This window comes from Ptychodera flava, chromosome 3 (assembly GCF_041260155.1).
Source record: "Ptychodera flava strain L36383 chromosome 3, AS_Pfla_20210202, whole genome shotgun sequence".
In the NCBI taxonomy this organism is placed as follows: domain Eukaryota; kingdom Metazoa; phylum Hemichordata; class Enteropneusta; family Ptychoderidae; genus Ptychodera; species Ptychodera flava.
This window is the reverse complement of record NC_091930.1, coordinates 44,249,132-44,269,515: the sequence shown is the minus strand read 5'-3', so window position 1 is coordinate 44,269,515 and position 20,384 is coordinate 44,249,132. Positions and strand designations below refer to the sequence as shown.

The 20,384-nt window shown below is 37.3% G+C and overlaps 2 protein-coding genes across 2 annotated transcripts in view; both read right to left on the bottom strand.

The window, feature by feature from the left end:
* LOC139129335 (flagellar attachment zone protein 1-like) overlaps positions 1-10,212 on the bottom strand; it is a 37,981-nt gene extending 27,769 nt beyond the window's left edge. Inside the window, exons 1-2 of the mRNA XM_070694969.1 lie at positions 9,639-10,212; positions 7,426-7,572 (exon numbers count right to left, since the gene is read on the bottom strand). Coding sequence (XP_070551070.1) covers positions 7,426-7,572; positions 9,639-10,212 — 721 coding nt within the window. The remainder of the gene's footprint in view (positions 1-7,425; positions 7,573-9,638) is intronic.
* Positions 10,213-18,824: 8,612 nt separating this feature from the next.
* On the bottom strand, positions 18,825-20,330 carry LOC139126833 (uncharacterized). The gene is made up of 3 exons (XM_070692767.1): positions 19,912-20,330; positions 19,217-19,707; positions 18,825-18,890 (listed from the first exon to the last, which is right to left on the bottom strand). Exons 1-2 carry the CDS (start codon positions 20,204-20,206, stop codon positions 19,325-19,327), a joined length of 678 nt encoding a protein of 225 aa, XP_070548868.1. The 5' UTR covers positions 20,207-20,330; the 3' UTR covers positions 18,825-18,890; positions 19,217-19,324.
* Between the last annotated feature and the right edge of the window lie 54 nt (positions 20,331-20,384).

Sequence of the window (20,384 nt, the reverse complement as noted above, 5' to 3'; positions counted from 1 at the left end):
CTCATTGTAGTTTTCTTACTTCATTGGAATGAGGAACAGAGTACACCCAGTACATTAATCTGTTTTTGCCATCTTACAGAATTGATGATTTATTGTTGGTTTATGAAAGGGTGATTCACCGTCAACGACCTGCCGTGCACTCCATAAACAATGTGACGCACAATATGCACTACCAATATTCAGTCAAAACACAGTTCAATCAACCTGCTGTACAGCACCGTCGTGTAAAGCAAAGCCACTAGTACTGAGATCGTATGTTTCCTGTTCATTGGCAAATTTTAAGGTCACGTAAAATACGGGATAATCAGTTAACCAATCTTAAGTTTGGCGAAAAACAGCATGGAAGTGTTTTCAGCAAAGAAATGTACATTGTAAGCGAGGAATAACGCTGGTTGCTAGGCATAGAGAGTAAGAAATGCAAATTTCATTTTGCATTTCGTATATTGATTTTTTTAACGTAACAGTACCATAAATAGATTTCCATTGATTATTTTAGGTGTTCACTATATCGTATGACGATTTTGAAAAGAAATATTTCAAATTGTGATAACATCCAATTGTCTTTTAGAATGACCGGTGTTGAGGCAAAGTAGCCCGTTCAGTACAGGACAATTTTTCGCCGCCATAACGTCTAACGATATCATTTCACATTAAGTGAAATGTTTTAAGTTCAACGTTTTAAGTCACATATGAGCTCCACAGAGTAGCGTTGCTGTTGGTAACCTGTACAGATGACGCTTTGCCTGTCGACAAAATGAAAGTAATAATTGAAATCATTTTGTTTTCAAATAATTTGAAAGAGAGAGTCAGAATAGGGAAAGGTACTTATTTTGAATACGGCAATACGTAATAGTCAAGTTCAAGAGGATATGGTTTCTGCAAATAGCTCTATGAAATTCTGCACACTTACTCACTGTGGTGCCTGTCTAACGTCGACAGCTAAAGTGAAAGAGAAACGGAACATGATCTGTAGTGTGTCACGACACACCTATACCAGGAATTACGGAGAAGGGAAGTACAGACATTGGAAATGAACAACAATTTCCCCGTACAGATCAACGAAGAATTGCATGACTTCACTCTATTCTCATTGTAGTTTTCTTACTTCATTGGAATGAGGAACAGAGTACACCCAGTACATTAGTCTGTTTTTGCCATCTTACAGAATCGATGATTTATTGTATGGTTTATGAAAGGGTGATTCACCGTCAACGACCTGCAGAGCATTCCATAAACAATGTGACGTACAATATGCACTACCAATATTCAGTCAAAACACAGTTCAATCAACCTGCCGTACAGTACCATCGTGTAAAGCAAAGCCACTAGTACTGAGATCGTATGTTTCCTGTTCATTGGCAAATTTTAAGGTCACGTAAAATACGGGATAATCAGGTAACAACTCTTAAGTTTGGCGAAAAACAGCATGGAAGTGTTTTCAGCAAAGATAATGTTCATTGTAGGTGAGGAATAATGCGGGTTCCTAGGCATAGAGAGTACGAAGTGCAAATTTCATTTTGCATTTCGTATATTGATTTTTAACATAACAGCATCCATAAATAGATTTCCATTGATTAAATTAAGGTATGACGATTTTGAAAAGAAATATTCAAATTGTGATAACATCCAATTGTCTTTTAGGATGACCGGTGTTGAGGCAAAGTTGTCCGTTCAATACAGGACAATTTTTCGCCACCATAATGTCTAAAGCTATCATTTCACACAAGAGAGCTAGTTAAGTTAATTGAAAATTTGATTCTTCCTGAAAATCGCCACTTTTACCTTAGAAATGAAGAAATAGTCGTTCATTTTCAAAACTTTGAAAATCCGATCATGAAATGCTTTCTCATTATAGAATTTCTCAGGGAGCCGTCATTATTTACGGCGGGGGGGATCTGAGGGGGTCACTTAAAAATTAAAAGCTACAAGGAAGTAGCTAAAATGTGAAGATGAAGAATGGGGGGAGGGCTACTCATCATTTGAAAAATGTGTTGAAGCGTTTAGTGCAGTTATGAAATAAAAAAATTATAAGAAAAGAAAAAAAAAGATCATAAAATGGTACAATTTTATAAAAACGTTATGAATGAGTAATTTTTCGATTTTCTAATGACAAAATTCGTATACTTCCCTGATAAACCATGAGAACAATCTACTCTCAATACTAAAGGGTTCTGATTTCTTTGGAGAATATAAAAAAATAATGCTGCAAAGTATACAAAACGTTGGACTGCCTCGATAACAACTCCTTTTATTGGAAGAAAAAATTGCCCTTTTCCAAAAATACCTTAGCAACGGAGATTAATTCTTTTATCTTTTGTCCAAATCTTCACATTTTTTTTTCTTGTCTTGTGTATATTCTGAGTCCTCTGTGCCACAGGTTTTGGTAATCTGTTTATAAACATAATACAAAAGAAACGAAATTTTGATACCCTTTATGATGCCATACAAATGATTATTTGAGAAAGTATATTTCAGTCTCATAAATGTTAAATATATAGACGAGATCATGGAGGAACGCTCTCAGCAGATACCATTATTAGTGCATAAGATTCAGGACTAAGCTAAACTGTTGCGGATTCATCTAATATTATCAAAGAAACATACAGTTTTAATTGACTTGGTTTACTAACCATTTTAATATAATCGCAATCATAGTTAATATTTAACCTTACCGTATTATCGGGCTTTCCATTAGGAGCATCCGGAAAAATCGCATTTCGGGCAAGGTCATTTCTCCGACTGAAAATCTCGAAGTAGCAAAACGAAAAATACAAACTCTGACTGTTGGTCTGACATTTATCGTTTACAGAAATGACAGATTTTGTAAATGACACAATAAAATCGCAGATCTGCCGTTCCTGTAAATTATTTGATCTGCAATCTACTGCTCGTGCAAAACATGTAGTAAAAATGTCAGTGTTCAGTGTCATTTTCAAACAGTTTTACAAAGCGCAAAATGAAAATAAATAGAAACTCTTCTTAAATTTCACCATTATACACATCACTTTCTCAAAGTTTTCAGATGGGGACGCCCCTTTTGTGCTCCTCCCTTGGGATGACGTATTTTATTTTGTAAGAGTATCATTGAGTAAACACAAAACAAGATTGGAACTAATTGGGATAATTGGATGGTGAAGTAATGTCGATTTAATCTACAAATATAATCTCATCTGCTTTTCTTCTTATATTACACACTTGTTTTTATGAGTAATTTGTAATATCGCAACATCCATCTATAGGGTACCTAACACTTTTGAGAAATTTGAAAAACTATGAAAATCTAATTATCCCAAATTAGTTCCAATCCTGTTACAAATTGAAAATCATCTTCAGATTGCGCCAGACTGCACAATTGCATTTATTATTAAATCAATTTGACAAATTTTGCGATGCAACAGGTAGGACACATTTGTGCTCTTCCCCTTGGGGTGTCAAATGTCATTTTCTCTAATAGTTTTCTTTAGTAAAAACCAAATTGGAGACACTTCTCAGATTGCATCAGACTGCAACAATGCACAAATCGATTTTTTAATATTTCCACGCCAGAGAAGGGTATTTCCCTAGCCTCTCGTGTGGTTTCCAATCCTTCTACTTTCAAACTCTCTCCTGTCATGATCTTGTCACGTTTTTGATTCTTTACCCTTATTGTGTTCAATGAATTAGTAAAGTGGCCCGTCACCCAGGAGATATGCAAATCATTTACAGGTACTTTCATGCATAAATCCGATCAAGTTGACACCGAATGGTATCCCCAGCAATCAGACATATGGATTCGGTAAGGTTAACATGTCAATCATATTGTCTCGCCTGTCCCGTTGCCAAATCAAGTCGGCCATCGGCGGAAATAACTTTCAACACGCTAGCGATGAATAGCTATAGTATTTCGATTTATTTAGAGTATGTACAAATATATTTATGACATAGATGCAACGACACGGTCGAAACATGAACAGTAGTTTCCATTCTGAGAGATGCCGTGGCTTTTAAAAATAACACGATTTGAACTAATTTTGGATAATAGGATCTATATATTTTTCAAATTTCTCAAAAGTGTTGGGTGTTGTATTGCTAAATGTTGCGATATTGCAGAGTACTCATAATAAACAAGTGTGTTACTTAAAAAGAAAAGCAGATGATGTTACATTTAAAGATTATATCGATATTACTTCACCATCCAATTATCCCAAATCAGTTCCAATCGTGTTAAATATAACAAACAAGTTTACAAACTTAGCGAGCCCGAAAAAAGTCGATGCTTGTGGGCACAACCATGCTGCCACCGATCTCCGCCGGTGTCAACTCGTCAATCCCGATCTCTGTCGTCAATGTTCGTCTTACTGCATCGATCACGACAAATCGGTCTGTGTGGCGGCGTGCCTCTACGAACAGTATCAGTACAGGAAAACGTTCCGGTAGATGACGTACAACAGGGGTAATATGGATTTCGTATCAGTGTTAGTCTTACGTCACACAGGTTGTGATCGGGGTCAGTTCAGTTGATAAACATATTTATTGTATGTTTTAAAAATTCAGTCAATTTGTGTTGCAATGACATTGTTGACATGTCAGTTCTAAGTTTGAATAGTTTTTTGAATGATCTGTGATTGTATTTCACACTTTCTATGCATAACCAAATGTGCAGAACTGTTGTACATAAATGGATATCCATCATTAATATCAAAGAGAGAACAGCAGTAATCAAAACTTTGATGGGCGTTTAGACTTGCCAGCCTTCAGATTACATCTGCTGAGAAGCCATAGAGAGCTATTCTTATAGGCTTATAGGCTTTAGCCAAATCTGATGTGCGCAGTGTCTGAAAGGACCTTTTGTAATGTTGAAACCATAAAAGCACAGCTAATAATTTTAAAAACTGCCATTTGTTAACTATTATTTTATAGTCATGAAAAGCACACGTCTTTCACTGAAAACCTATGACATACACAAAGGAAAATAGTTGCATCAATTACAACGATAAATATATTGTCATTTTTCTAACATTATATCCCTCTATCAAATGTATTGTGACATATTAGAGCATGCTGCTTTCTTATACTGAATATTATAGAGTTAACATAAATGTATCAGGAATTTGTCACGCTTTTCCTATAAACAGCAGATTTCATAATTATTGGCACACTTTGGAAAAAAGACTTTCAATTTGCAAACATCTATATATCTCCGATATATATGGTATTATGATGCTATGCGAAACAACCGTTTAGTATGCAAACATCAAGGTATGTCTGATGCAGAAGTCTGACATCTTTAAAGTATAGCGAACAAGGTGACCCATGAATCCTCCATCTCCCCCCCCCCCCGCTGAAGAAACTAACCAGTTCCTAAGCCGACAGCAAGACTCGTCCGTATATTAGCCGTTGTTAGGAAAAAACAGATAAATCAAATTGGTGCATTTGAAAAGCAGCCTGTCCAGACAGATCAAACTTTTAGTGTAGTGCACTAGTCAAGCAATGAATTGTTAACTGCAATTTTTAAAGTGATGCTTAAGTTTATGGTTTACACTGTACGCACTACAAACTTGTCTCAGATGGTGAATTGTGCACGTTGGCCGTGATGTAATCTTGCGATGTTACCGGCTCTGAAGATGCATTCCTAATCCCAATCAACATTCCGTCACGAGGGATATTTTCTTGTTATTACCATCTCCAAAGTGCCTCTACGCATGAGAAGCTATTTCTTGATAATATTTTCATCGTTGACGCAGGCATAAAACAACATTTACTGAGCCGGATTGTTTTAATTGTCGAATTTGATCTTGAAAATATTCCTGAAATCTGTTTTAGTGGATTATCATGATATAAATGGTACTTTGAGAAATAATTCAGAGAATGGGATTAAGAGAGCATCTTCAGTGTACGCTGCCAATCTATACGTCAAGTGCGAAAGGCAATAATGGGAAATGGTATATAACAGAAAAAACTTGAGTACCATCAATCGTAAAATACGTTAACTGCTTAGCACCGATATTTCAACATGAAAAACATAAAACCAACACGTTTTGATATCAAGATATTTGTTTATTCAGTGTCTGGAGCCAAAGGTACAGGTAACGACAACGGTGCCTTCCGTCAGTACTCATTGCATTATTAATTAGCAAGCTACAGTCATGGGATGGTACATCTACGAAGTAGTGCTTACACGAATTTTTAATGGTAAGCACAAAAAATACAACACTCTTTCAAAAACGGACTCAAACTCAAATTATACCAAACGCTTGTTGACATGTCTCATCGCAGATCATTTGAAAAAAGTTGGTTTTGTTCTTAATATACACCAGCAACAAAAGTATTCTAAGTATTAAAGTCATCAACAACAACAGCAACAAAAACAACAAATTAAAAATATAGTCTAAGAGAGCAATCAAATGGCAATTTACAGGTATAGCTATCTCAAAAGACATAATTTCCTACAGTGTGAGGATCAATTTAAATCACTGGAAATCACAGAAAAATCCAATGAAAAGTTGATATCAGTTCTTGCAAATGCTGAACACGAATCATTCCTATTGAGTTTCGTTTCGTTTTTGTCAGAAAACATGTAGCTAACAACTTTAGCACTAATTGATGTGAACATGAGGACCTCGCTACGTTGATATGTCAGCAGACATAACCATCTGAACAAATGTACGCTTAAAACATAGCAATAACACAACATGGCTCATTCACCAAATTGCAATGCATACCCGAGATGCACAAACTTGAGCCTCTATCAGTTACGATAACCCCTCGCCTTTTGTTGGTTTTTCTTGCTCCTTTACGAAGAATACTTTGACACAATGCTGATCCCAATCACTGACAGCCGCACTCAACAGATTTGCGTCTGTTCTTACGGCAACGTACCTCGGGCTCACCTTTCCTTCACCGGTATTTCGAAGGAACTTTCTGTCTGATGAAAACTGAACAATTCTCCTGTTCCCGAAATCACAAACATAGACGTTATCATCCTTATCAACGTCAATGCCGTAGGGAAAGTTCAACTGACCCGCCCCAGACCCTTTCGAACCTAATGACTTATGGTATTCTCCATCAGAGTTGAGTAATTGTACGCGATGGTTGTTTTGATCTGATACTAATATTTGATTCTTACTATTGACGACGACTGACCATGGGAAATTAAATTGGCCTTTACCTTTACCATGAGATCCAAAACTTGTCAAAAATGTGCCGTCTTTAGTGTATTTTTTCACAGAGTCATTACAGCGATCGGTGACGAGTACACAGCCATCCTTAGACACGGTAATGCCATAAGGGTCTATGTCTCCACCAAATGAGGTTACAACCGCATTATTCTTATCAAAAGCCACAACTTGCAATAGCTCATGATCAGTCGATAGTAGGTACCATCAGGAGACACAGCAACGTCACTTGGTGTGAACAACCCCCTGTATTCGTCAAATATATTCTTACGTTTGCATTCGTTGTTCCAGCCTATTACTTGCACTCTTCGATTGCTTTTGTCGGCAATGACCAAGTCACTATTTTCATCAATTGCTATTCCGCATGGATGGTCGAATCTGCCGCCTTCCTTCCCGGGACCACCAATCGTGTATGGTTCTGGAAAAAATGCAGTAAATTTTTGATCGTTTTCAAATTCACATTGTACGGCACCATCCAGTCACCTAGCTACAGACAGAACCACTGGGATAAATCCAAACTCTTAGCTTGGAAAAGTTTCAAATGGTATTTACTTGCATGTAATTTCAAACTTTGTTACTGTAACCGTTAAGTTCCTACTAAATGTTTCATAAATTTATAATTATTTAGTTCTATTCCACCACCAAATAATGCTGACACTTGTTATACCTTCATTAGTAACGCTAGAGTTGTGTCACCATTTTAAACTTATCATGGCCGAGTAAGCTTGCAAGATATCAACACGATTGGAAGTAAATCGGGAAAATTGGATGAGAGTAATTTACGAAATTTTAATTATAGAGAAAATTTTAATGAAATCAAAATATTTACAGCGTAAATTTTGCAAACTGATAGAAAACTGTACCGATAACGCTAGAGTTTTGTCACCATGGCAAACCTATTATGGCCGAGTAAGCTTGCAAGATATCAACACGATTGGAACTAAATTGGGAAAAATTGGATTAGAGTAATGAAAAAGAAATTTTAATGAAATCGAAATATTTACAGCGTAAATTTTGCAAACTAATAGAATACTGTAAAACATCAAATATGTTTTCATTAAACAAAACAACAAAAAGACATCGATTTTTGTATATCCCTTAAATCGTATTCATTTCTACAAAAAAGCTTTATTTTAGTATAAATGCCATAGAGAAACGAGACAAAGTGCATAAAATATCTCTAATTGGTGAGTTTTTGAGTCAGGAAATTTTTGAAATGTCCATTACGTTTTCAAAAATTTTGTCTTAATAAACACTAAATGTAATAAGGGCACTTTTCAAGTGACCCTGAGTGACTTCACTGTAAATCGATCGAACAACTTCATGTTGGTTAGGGCAAAGTAACAAATCGAGATTAGAACTTGATTTTCAGAAACAAAAAGTAAAGACAAGTTAACATATTTTCATTCAAATATCGTTCATATGTATTGAACAATTTTGCATTAGATACAGTCATGCAATTATTCTTACTCATAACATTTGCAGAATGTCGCAAATTTTAAAGATTGTTACCAAATACGGTGTAATATTTAACAAATTTCTTAAATTCTACAGTAATAATGCTAATCCAATTCTCCCAATTTTGTTCCAATCGTGTTTATCTTAGAAGCAATCATAATGAAACAATACTATGTCGCAGAAATACTATGTGGCGTACATTCCATGTGCTTTAATAAATCGTGCTATATGAAACTGAAAATTATAGAGTCATCAATGTCTGAGGCATTAGAATTATAGCAAAGCAAGTATGTAGGTCACATATTAACTTGATTTACGATGTTGAGATAATATTCGCTACATAGAAAACGGAACAAATCAGCTACGCTGCCAGTGGAACGTAGACAGTGTTCATTCAAACAATAATGAACTGACTCTTCCTGACATGATTGGTACTCTAGACTTTCTTAGAAGAGATTTTCGTTATTAGAAAAAAGACGACTTGAGCACATTATCAACAGCATCGCATAATATAAGAGGTTACGAAGACGTTTAAGACCTGAGTTTTCGGTGAATTCAGCAACAGGTACAGAACAATGAAGTTCGAAAAGGGTTGAGTTTACAATATTTTCACAAAATTTCCGATTTTGTTGGTTTGTATGTGACACGATTATCTGAAATAGGTATGTCCAACCTTTAAGTAATCACGGGATTTTTCAGCTCTGCTTGTTATAAATCAATAAAACGTGCTTTTATATAAGTGCCAAACAAGTGAGAATATAAAATAAAATATTTAACAAATGACATCTTGGAATGTAATAATGACTTCTGTGTGCTCAGCTTTTATATACGTACATGTTAACATACCAACGTTAATACCCAGCTCCAAGGAGATAGAAATATCACTTTTAGCTTGTAACATACGGGTCCATATCAATACAACCTAGCATTGCGAGAATGGCGATACAAAATTAGCATGTGTGAAATATACATGGTATTCAGACAGTTTAGTTCCCATGAAAAGAATAATAGATATTCATTTATTACCTTCCATAGATGTCAAAATCAACTTCAGGTAGTCAGACTCTTTTTCAAATTTCTCGTACTTTATAACAAGCTGCTCCTTCTCTTTTTCGCTGTCTTCAAGCATGGCCCTCAGCTTTTCCATTTCAAAGCCTAGATCCTCTTTATTTTTTTCCTGTTGCACGTGTTTAATAACAAGCTGCTCCTTTTCTTTTTCGCTGTCTTCAAGCCTGGCCCTCAGCTTTTTCATTTCAAAGCCTAGATCCTCTTTATTTTTTTCCTGTTGCACGTCTTTAATAACAAGCTGTTTCTTTTCTTTTTCGCTGTCTTCAAGCCTGACCCTCATATTTTCCTCCAGCTGCTCCTTTTCTTTCTCACACTCTTCAAGCCTAGCCCTCAGATTTTTCATTTCAAAGGCCTGATCCTCTTTATTATTTTCCTGTTGCGCCAGTTTCAGAGCAAGCTGCTCCTTTTCGGCCCTCAGCTTTTCCATTTCGAAGCCTAGCTCCTCTTTATTTTTTTCCTGTTGCGCCAGTTTCGTTACAAGCTGTTTCTTTTCTTTTTCGCTGTCTTCAAGCCTGACCCTTACATTTTCCATTTGAATGGCCAGATCTCCTGCGGTTTTTTTCCTGTCTGATATCTTTCTGTTCCAATTCCTTTTCTTTATTTTCACTTACGGCTTCATCTGTTCCAGTTGATATTTCATCTTCTGCATTAGTTGGAAGATAAAAATATATTATGGCCTGACAAAATGATCGTACTCTACGTGGTTAAGACGTTATTCAGGTAACGTCATAAAAGACCACGCGTGAATGTTCTGGTTACATTGCATGGACCTTCTACCGTTGAATTTCATTCAAACTGCAGAACTTTTAATTTCTATTAAACAATGTTAATGGGTAAATTTTGATGCTTATTATTATTATTATTATTATTATTATTATTATTATTATTATTTTTATTATTATTAGACTTTATTTAAACTCGGTAAACTGTTGATCCTGAGGCTCTTCTCACACAGAGTCGAGTATAACAACATTTACAATATTTACATTAAAAACTAATTCAGGAAGAAAACTTTATACTGAATAAAAAAAATAAAAAAGCTACACGTAAAAAAATCTAAAAACCCATCTATTTAAAAAAGGCACTTGCAATTTCTTTTGAATGATAGAAGTGAAGAACTAGATTTGATCTCTCCTGGCAAAGTATTCCATATTTTAACCCCGTTGTACATAAAACTTCTTTTGAAAAATTGGGTTCTATGCCCTGGAATATACAGATCTTCTCTGTTTGCAGAACTTGTGTTACGTCCGTGGATCTGCTTTAACCCTTTATTTATTTATTTATTCTTTTATTCAATCCTTGTTCTCAGATCACATTAAATATATAGCACTTTTCTGTCAAAAAGTGGAATATAAAGTTTTAACCCCTAGTTGCAAATGATATGCTCCTTCAAATTTCACAAATTTACTCGACTCAAACGTTACATAGTCATTTTGTTCACATCGAACAATAAACGCTTACTTTGCACATCAAGCGTTGTGACGTGGATGCCGAAACAACATGTAACATGAAATATGCACAGATCTACAACCCAATACTACTGAATTTGTAGTTCAGAAGATCGATCATTCATAACTTTAACACTCCAGTGATTTTAGCCACGAGTCAATCCTATTCGTTGAGCTTATAGAATAACTACGCGTTTGATTTTATTTTACATTTTGTTAAATACCATCCTCTAGGGGCCATATTCAAATTTCTTAGATTTAAATACGCCAATCAAAAGAACACTCTGAATCTGCCCTTGATGCTTTGCAACATAAAAACGATCCAATCAATACACACTTCAATGTCTTTGGAACGGCATCTGCCTCACCATGTACCATCTACTGACACCTCACTGCATTGCACTATCACAAAATGATGTCTGACACTGGGCCTAAAGAATTGGCGCTCAATATACTATCACCAAATGATGTCTGACACGGGGCCTAAAGAATTGGCATTCAAAGAGGGAGTCATAACAATTATTTGAACCGAGTAACAGTTCGTTGCCACTCCTAATTTGGAGGTTCATTCGCGCAATCGCAGATTGTACGACCTCGTGAACTTTGATACGCGCATGCCTATTCAATCCCGATTACGCGTATACGTCACGCAGATTACAGCGGGACAGGCGGGAATCAGCAGTTGAACTGTACGCACTCGGAAATGGACGGTGACCGGCCACAGTGCAGCCGGGCAAGTGATAATGCCGGGACCGATCACTTAGCGAAGATATAGGCCTATAGGTTGTTTACACACCAATTTCAAGCTGATTTAGACCTCAAGTTTCGCTTTGCTGTACATTTTCCTCCGTGTTCATAACTGAACGCCCATTCATTGGTAAATTCTCGGGAACAATTCATTGGCAATGGTATTATCACTGTATGTACTGTAATGATGAAGTTTCGGAATGCGAATTAAGTTGAACTTGAAGGCGACGTGCAAAGTAACTGATTTTACTCCATGCCCAATGTGTCTAGGTCGGTTCTGAATGTGTGACACGTGATTTGACTAACAGCAGTGTATCTGTATTAAAACATGTATCTCGAGCATGCTGAAGCTTCAACATATTTACGATGTGGTTTAAGGGACAGTGGAAAGTACGAAGTCAATGTCAACCCCTACCCACGTACTACCCTAGTGTGGGGTATTTGGAAATAATCTTATGAAGTTTGTCAAATGCCTCAACCCCGGGAAAGACAACTTGGAAACCCTAAAATCAAGAAGCAAATCGCCATACCCCCCCCCCACCCCCCGGCACACACACAGATGGCTGGGGCATTTATAAATTCTGACTCAATTCTGGGTCAATATGAAGTAACTGTCGCATTTGGTTTAGTTTTAGGCAAACCCTGTCTAATTCTAAAATTTTTCCTCTATTGCACATAGCTCTTTATCAAAAATCTGCACATCCAAAGTCTTTGAACCATCCACAGTTCGGCGATCATCAATTTCGATGGCTTTACCATGCTAAACGAATACATTTGGAAGAGTAACCGATTTTCAAAAATGTCCCCAACGTCCCCCGTCAACGTAGTTCAATGAAACTGCCATCCTTGTTCATTTATATTTATCGATTGAAAAACTCGAATGACATTGCTCACAAACACATAAGTACGCGAAAATGGGACTTTTTTGAACTGCAGGTGCTTGACCTGTCACTGCCGATACTGAAACATTGAGGTGACGATCGCACTACGTCAAACAGAAAGCTCGAAAAGTTGGAAAATTACGACCTACAATGCTCTCTTGCTGCCATGATGTTGTAGTGAGGTTAGTCACGAGGTTAACCATGACCGAATTTTTCCGAACTTGGCCTTGCATAGCGTTAAAAACAAAGGCCGAAATTAGTCGATGTCCCAAACCAAACACGAAGACGTCGAAGTCAGTGACGTAATCGAGCTGAGATCTGGGCATACGCAGTCGTTCGAAAACGCGCCTCCAAATTAAGAGTGGCAACGAACTGAGTAAGGGAGTCCAAACATGTGGCTTCATATTACCATCAGTCTATTACCTCTCATATAAGGGTCATGTCTCACCGTGCTTCCCGATCTAGTGCAATCAAATCCCAAACCGCAAATTTTGACTCAGCTTAGGGGACCCACAAAGAGTATTAGGGTCCAAAATACCCTGAAAAAATTCCCTGAACCTCGCTGAACCTTACTGAACCTCCTTCAAAATCCACAAACTGCTAATTTTGACCGTGCAAGTGGTCAAAACAAACAGATTAGAGGGGTAGCAAAACATCGGCACCTATAGCTTCTCAATACACCTCCTGCCAAAGCTCACTTAGTCTCACTGAACCTCCTGCCAAAATTCAATAAATGCTAATTTTGACTAGGCTTTGGAGCCCAAAAGAAAAATGTGTGTACGGGGAGTCCTGTGCCCCACAGTGCCTCACTGAAACCTGACTGCAACAAAATCTGCCCGTTACGGTGCCAACTATTACTACTCTCATCAAGAAATCAACACAAAGCAGGGCTCGAAATTATTTTTCCCCTGTAGTCCACTTTTGCTACCACCTCGGGAAGTTTGTAGTCCGGTGACAATGGCTTGTAGCGCATACATATTTTAGTTCAGGGGTATCTTTTTCGTTAACCAGACAAGCAAAGGCTATTTTTCAAGAAAATGCCCAAAAAGCAAATTTTCTAGCAATTTGATGTGATCATTGCACACCTTTAGTACCCAAGGAAACAGGTATAAAGGACGATATGCAATGGTGATACTCAAACGTTTGGTGACCTATGACACCCTCTCAGAGTGGTATGCAAATTTGATGGTCGTCATGACAATAAAACGACCTTCTCAGCACTGAGACATGCTGTAGTTGGACTAAAAATAGATCATGTCCTTGGCCCTTCTGTAGGGAGAAGGCAAAATTGTGATTGATATATTATGATCAAAATGCAACGAAAATGCGCTTTCATTGGCCCTCATTTCTTGTGCCGGTCATTCAAGTACGTCAGTTCAGATATTTCACTTTCTTGCAAAGTTCCACCGCAGGGCCGGTCGTCTTCGTAATTTTCATAGCAAAGTCATAGTATGGCATTTCTGTGTCCAGCTGGGTTTGACTGCATCACAGTTACTCTACCCACAGTCCCTCCACACCGTGATTGCATTTAGCTCGTCCAAAAATGACGGAATAGAATGGCAGGCCAAGTACTGACTAAATTTCAGGTCCAAGGCTTTGGTAGTTCGTGTCGGCTACCATTTTATTGATTTTGGTAGCCCCAGAGAAAAGTTGGTAGTATGTAGACGCGGGACTATCGCTAATTTTGAGCCCTGCAAAGTTAATGGAAGGCATGTACGATTACACCCTTATAAGGGTAAGGCTGCGTTCACAAAAAAAGATTACGGGGACTGGAGGAATCGCGATTGAAATCTTATTTTTTTCAGATCCCCCTCAATACCACCAAAAATTTTAAATGGCCCCTCTATATGATCAAAATTTTTCAAGTGCCCTTAAACTATCACAAGCACGCATGTTTTTAAAGGATGTGCACGCAGACAAATAAAACACGTATTGCGCCATTCCGCTCGCAGATGTTCTACATAAACTGTTATTATTACTTTGTAAAGTCATATTTCTAAGGCAAGTTTTTTCAACTATTCATTTTAAACGCAAAAGTGAACTTTTTGGATTAATCAGTCTAAGCTAACTTGAGTTAATCAAAATCTGGCCAAGCCAATTGCTCCTGCCGAAGAGCACACAAAATGGCGATCATGAGAGAGTATTCAAATTGTGAATTCTGGCTAATTGCCATATTGTGAAAGACTGAGCACTGTGACCTACCAAAAATTTGTTTCAGAAGTAAAAGACATATAAGAATTAGATGCTACTCAAAATTGACAATATTGGAAGGTTAAAATAATTCAATTAAATTAATTTCAATTACCTTATTATCCAATTTGCCTTCAGGCTTATCATATACAAATTAAAATAGTACAATTAGCAAGAGCATTCTATAAAAAGGGGACGCTATTACACATTCAAATGCTTAAAACACACACACAAGGTAGCGACATAGATACAAAAATTGAAACACAGACTGAAACAACAAAGGACCAACTGGAGGTTTAAAACAACTACATCGAGTTTGCGTTTAAAATTGAAACTGCTGATGGAAGATATGACTTTTTGAAGAGGTTTTTCTTTGCACGAGGAACCCGAAAACGTCTCCCTGACGGGAGTTTCTGGAAGTAACCATGAAGAGGGTGATCAGAATCATTGAGATTGTTGTAGGCTTTCCTTTTCACTGCCAGCTGGTAGAGGTTTACAAGGAAATTTTGACGACAGCCAATAATCTTTTCTGCCATCCTCACATTACGAGAAAGCTAACTTCTGTTTCTGACAGTCAAATTACCGTATCACAAAATGATATTATAGGTTAAAACACTCTCAATGAAGGATCTGTACACCATTTGTAAGATATTTTGACTCACATTGAACGATTTGGGTTTCCTGAGAAGGTATAATCTTTGTTGGGACTTTTTCGCTATATAGTCAGTATTTTCATCAAATGCGAGTTTTTCATCTAGAAATGAACCTACGTATTTGAAACATGAAACGACTTCAACAGATTCATCGTTGATTGTGACAGGAGTAAAAGCGGGCAATGAGCGTCATTGGACACAAACTTTTCTTCAACTACCTTGTACACCATAGTCAGAGCTATCTCTAACTGTTCAGGTATGCTGTGACAGTGACACTGCAGTAGCACCTGGCAATATCTGATAGTGGCACTGCCTGTACGCGGTAGCTGTATTACCGTTGATAATTTTGACTATATTTTTGTTCAGTTTATATAACCGCGTTCTTGTTCTACTCCCTACAGCATGTTAAACTGTCCACTATTCAGCTTGCTATCACAGCATGTGTATGTGTACCATGCATTTGTATCACTGACAGCAGACTGTCAGTTTGGACTCCAATTAAACTATCACCTAATACATATTTATATATGTATAGGCTTCGTTGACAAACTAATATTGTGTGTTTTATTATGCTGAAGGGAGACAGCAAGAAACTGTAGTTGAAATATTACATAGATAAATGGCAAAAACCATCAACAGTTGCAGATTCTACCCTATTACTAGACACGTTTGTTTTTTTATGACAAATCACGCATGTTTGGATTTTTCGAGATAAAAGTCATGAAATGTGACAAAATGGTTCTAGATTTTGTTAAATGATTACTAACATTACGACGATTAGATGACATAAAATGGTATTAATTTTTATTGAAATTACCTACAAGAACTTTGAATTGGAAAATGTAAAAATAAAAGGGAACCAAAACATTTTCAAGTTCCTATTTACAGGCAGAGAACAATTTTCAAGTCCCCCCTCTACTACCCCAAAATTTTTGAGTAAAGTAATTTAATTTAATAATTACTTTCTTTCAGCAAAATACTTCGGGTGTTTTGCCAACTGCAAAGTATTTTGAAAACAGGTCGAATTATTTCATGCTAAATAGTGCGAATTACTTATGATCCGGTACTACTTTCTTTGTGGAAATATTGTTACCTACTCCTAAACAAAAATAAATATTGAAGAGAATTTAATATCTGTGGAGGAAAATTATTATTACGATTGGCAGTGTTATTTCGAGCATTTGGAATGACAATTTTATTATCGAAGTGAAAGTAATATCCCTGCACGAATGGAACAAAAACTGACTACGCTGAAAGCGATGCCGTGCTGGCGAAATCTACGATAAGTCGCCGACATCTGCAAGATTCGCTGCGGTCTCTACCGAAGACGTCAAAGCTCTCGTCGGGTTGCTAGAAAACAAAATACCGTTATGAAAATGCATTGCGAACCAGATGTTTTCACGACTGATGTCGGATAATAACAAGGGAAATTCGTTTACTCGAGAGTATTACCACCAGTCGAGCTTGGTTTCTAGTTTTCCATACATCAGTCGCAAACGAAGATCAACAACGGCTTGTGAGTAACATATTGAAAACAAATTCAACCCGCGACCGAGCACATAGACAGGCAATTGTGCAATACAAGTGCCGTCCTGGCGAAGACAAATATCAGTGAGATCGGCTCCTCATCAGACAATGCGGCGATCGGTAGCTCGCAATCCTTACATGGTGTAACCAGCAGGTTTAAAACCAGTTACCCGGACTATTCTCCAACACTCCAATCACCGGAAGAGTCTTCAACATCACATTCAACATCGCAGCCATAGGAAACGACTCTTAACAGCGTGTTGCTTTGCCAAATGTCCGAGCACTACCGTATATCAGCCGTACTCCGGACTCTGTTCTGTCTGTTTCTGAATGTCCAATTTCGCGCACATGTGAAGTTTCCGTCATTCGAATTTGTATAACAGTTAATCTTTTTACTTTAAATATCAATTTTGTTCACATGTATTAAAAGATATTTAAGAAGTCTGTTCTGAAACGTCTTTCTTTGTGTCTGTTTTCGTTGTCTAAGTCGATATGGAAATACAGTGACAATGACAGAGTGAACGCTGCATCAATATATTTGCATATGGATAGCAGAAATTTTCCCTTAGCCAATCAGTGAGCTCACAGCTAACTAAAAGGTCATTTACCGCATATCACTATACTATCACTACATAAAATCTGCATGCATTCTGGCAGTGTCGCGATCACCTGTTTCTTTCGACGGCGATCGGCAAAATTGGGGAACGTATGTAATAATAACAGAACTCCATCACCTTTGAGGTCATTCAGTTCTGTCATAATGCGGCACGCTTGCACTCACAGGCCATAAGGTTCTGTTATTACTACATATGTGATATATTTTATTTGCGTCATTCAGCGACAGAATGGAAGATTAGTCGTACTACTTATCTGTCAAATCCTAAACGAACGTCAGCTCGACCCTGTGGACTTATATTACGGAGGCACTACTGAAACTAGGCATTGAGTCAGCCTTCACTATTCATGTGCCATTGTCGCCACACCCACTGTTTTGATTGGCTAAAAAAGCTGCGAAAAGAACTTTGGAAATGGAACACATTAATTTTTCACGTTTAGAGCTCGAAATTCTTCTAGATAGTCGATACAAGTCAACACTGAAAAGATAAGGTCATCGATTCATTATATACGGTAACTGATAACTTGCAAAGCCTCCGAACTGGCTGTGATATCGCAGCGGTGCTCGTGGCGTCTATCGAACCCGCTCAGGTCAAGGGTCACCGTCATGGTACGCCAAAGTACTGAGGCGGTGAGCCTTGAACTGATATGAATGAAAACTTGCAATCGACAGTTTTTGTGTACAAACAAAAAATCCGGGTCAAAATTGGTAAACACTCATTAACATTAGGAAATGGCATAATGTTTTTGGTAAAGAACTGCTGTGCAAATACCGCTTGTAGGCGCGCGCTCCAGTGCAGTTAAACTGTGGTACATATGGAATTAAATGCATCTTAGGCACTCTACGTAGGTTTATCAAACTTAATCCCTCGAACGAAGTTGCTAAAACATTTTAATCGCCCGTTCAAAGGTTGTCCGAAATACATAAAAATGCAGTTGCTTGCCTATAGAATTATTAATGGCAATTACCTATGGGAAAGTTTTATAATTTACATTAATCAAATGATATTAATATTTCTTCGCGATCAGATAAGACGTCAAACTCCATCCGCAGACATCCATATTATTGGAAATTCAACTCACCTGACTTGCTTTCAGACTCTATGTCTTCAAAATCTTCACTTCCGCTTGGCGAGTGTTCACTGCCAACTATTGAAAAACAAAGAGTATTTCGTATTGTTGCAGTTTATAACTTTCTAGGAGGAGACAATTAGTGTTTTATGTGTCATGTTGTTGCTTTTTAATCATTTAAATTTTGTTTGAAAATGTTGTTAAGATTATTATTTAAGCATGAAAAGGGACTGGTTAACAAATTATGATTATAACAGGCTCAGACCACGAAATGTCCTTCACAGTGTCATTGTCGATGCAGCCGCATAATTTTAACTAATATTAAACAATTGCAAAGGATCTAGTTACCACGCATTGATGTAAAACACTTTATTATGTGATCACAATCTTTGTTTGAAACTTACGTTTGCAGAAAGATTGGTCAATCGCATCAAACTGTTGCTGGTCATAGGTGGCTTTGAGCTTCAATGGGATGTTGAATCTCTTAGCCAGCTCTCTCATCTCGTCAGTTATCAGCAATGGTTCAAATGCTCTGGCAAATGTACCATTGAGACAGGCTGACTTGAATCTGTAGAGGTAGAGTATACCCAGGAAATTGACCATAAGTCCAAGGGAGCTAGTATATATGTTTGTGATACTGTGTGTTCCAGATTTTGACTATTGATTATGCTACTGACTTTCTTGCTGTCATCATTTGCAACTCTCATTGCATTTTCATCAAACAGCTCGACATATCTTTGCATTGCGTCAGTGAATTCCTCTAGGTTTTTCTTTATCGTCACAATGCTGGATTTATCGATTGGATGCTGCTTTAATAGCGCCTCTAGCTGATCCATCAGTTTTTGTCGATACAGGAGACGATCATTGTCATCCAAGGTAATGTCAACATGAAGACCTATTGGATTAAGTAAACACAAATCATAATGAACAAAAATGTTCCTTACTAAAATACAAGATATGCAGTCTTTAAAAATTTAGAATGAAAGAGAATATGTCAATATTGCTTGGTAAAAAGTCATCTTGTCTAATATTCCTCTCTCAGGTGCACGAAACTTATCAAATACATTAAATTCGTCTACTGACACTGCAGCTTACGTACCTTCTGAAGGTGTTGACTCTTCAGTGAACAAAGCAGCTATTCTTTCATAGCTTTCCTCTACCTTAGCGTTTTTGATGAACGTATCTTTTAGCTTACTAGCACGCTCGTATTCCTTGCCGGCATTATTTACTACTTGCATTATCTTTTCACCCCACGCCGTGTCACCTTCAACTAGACGTTGTGTGCTTTTCTCTTTTAAGATGTCATCAATGTAGTAACCAAGTTGAGATTTTTCATACATGAAGGTTGGCACACCAACTGCTATGCCCTCCAAACCAATAAATCCATAGTCCATCTTACTTGTGGAAGAAGACACACATGACACTGGCGCAACATGGATATTAAACCATCAATGGAACAATCTACTCAATGGTTTTACTGTTACTTGAGCTCTCTCAAGTTTTGTGTACACGTATCCCTTTACAGTCTCAGCGTATTGTTCCGCGACACCAGCAATGTTCCATGTGATATTT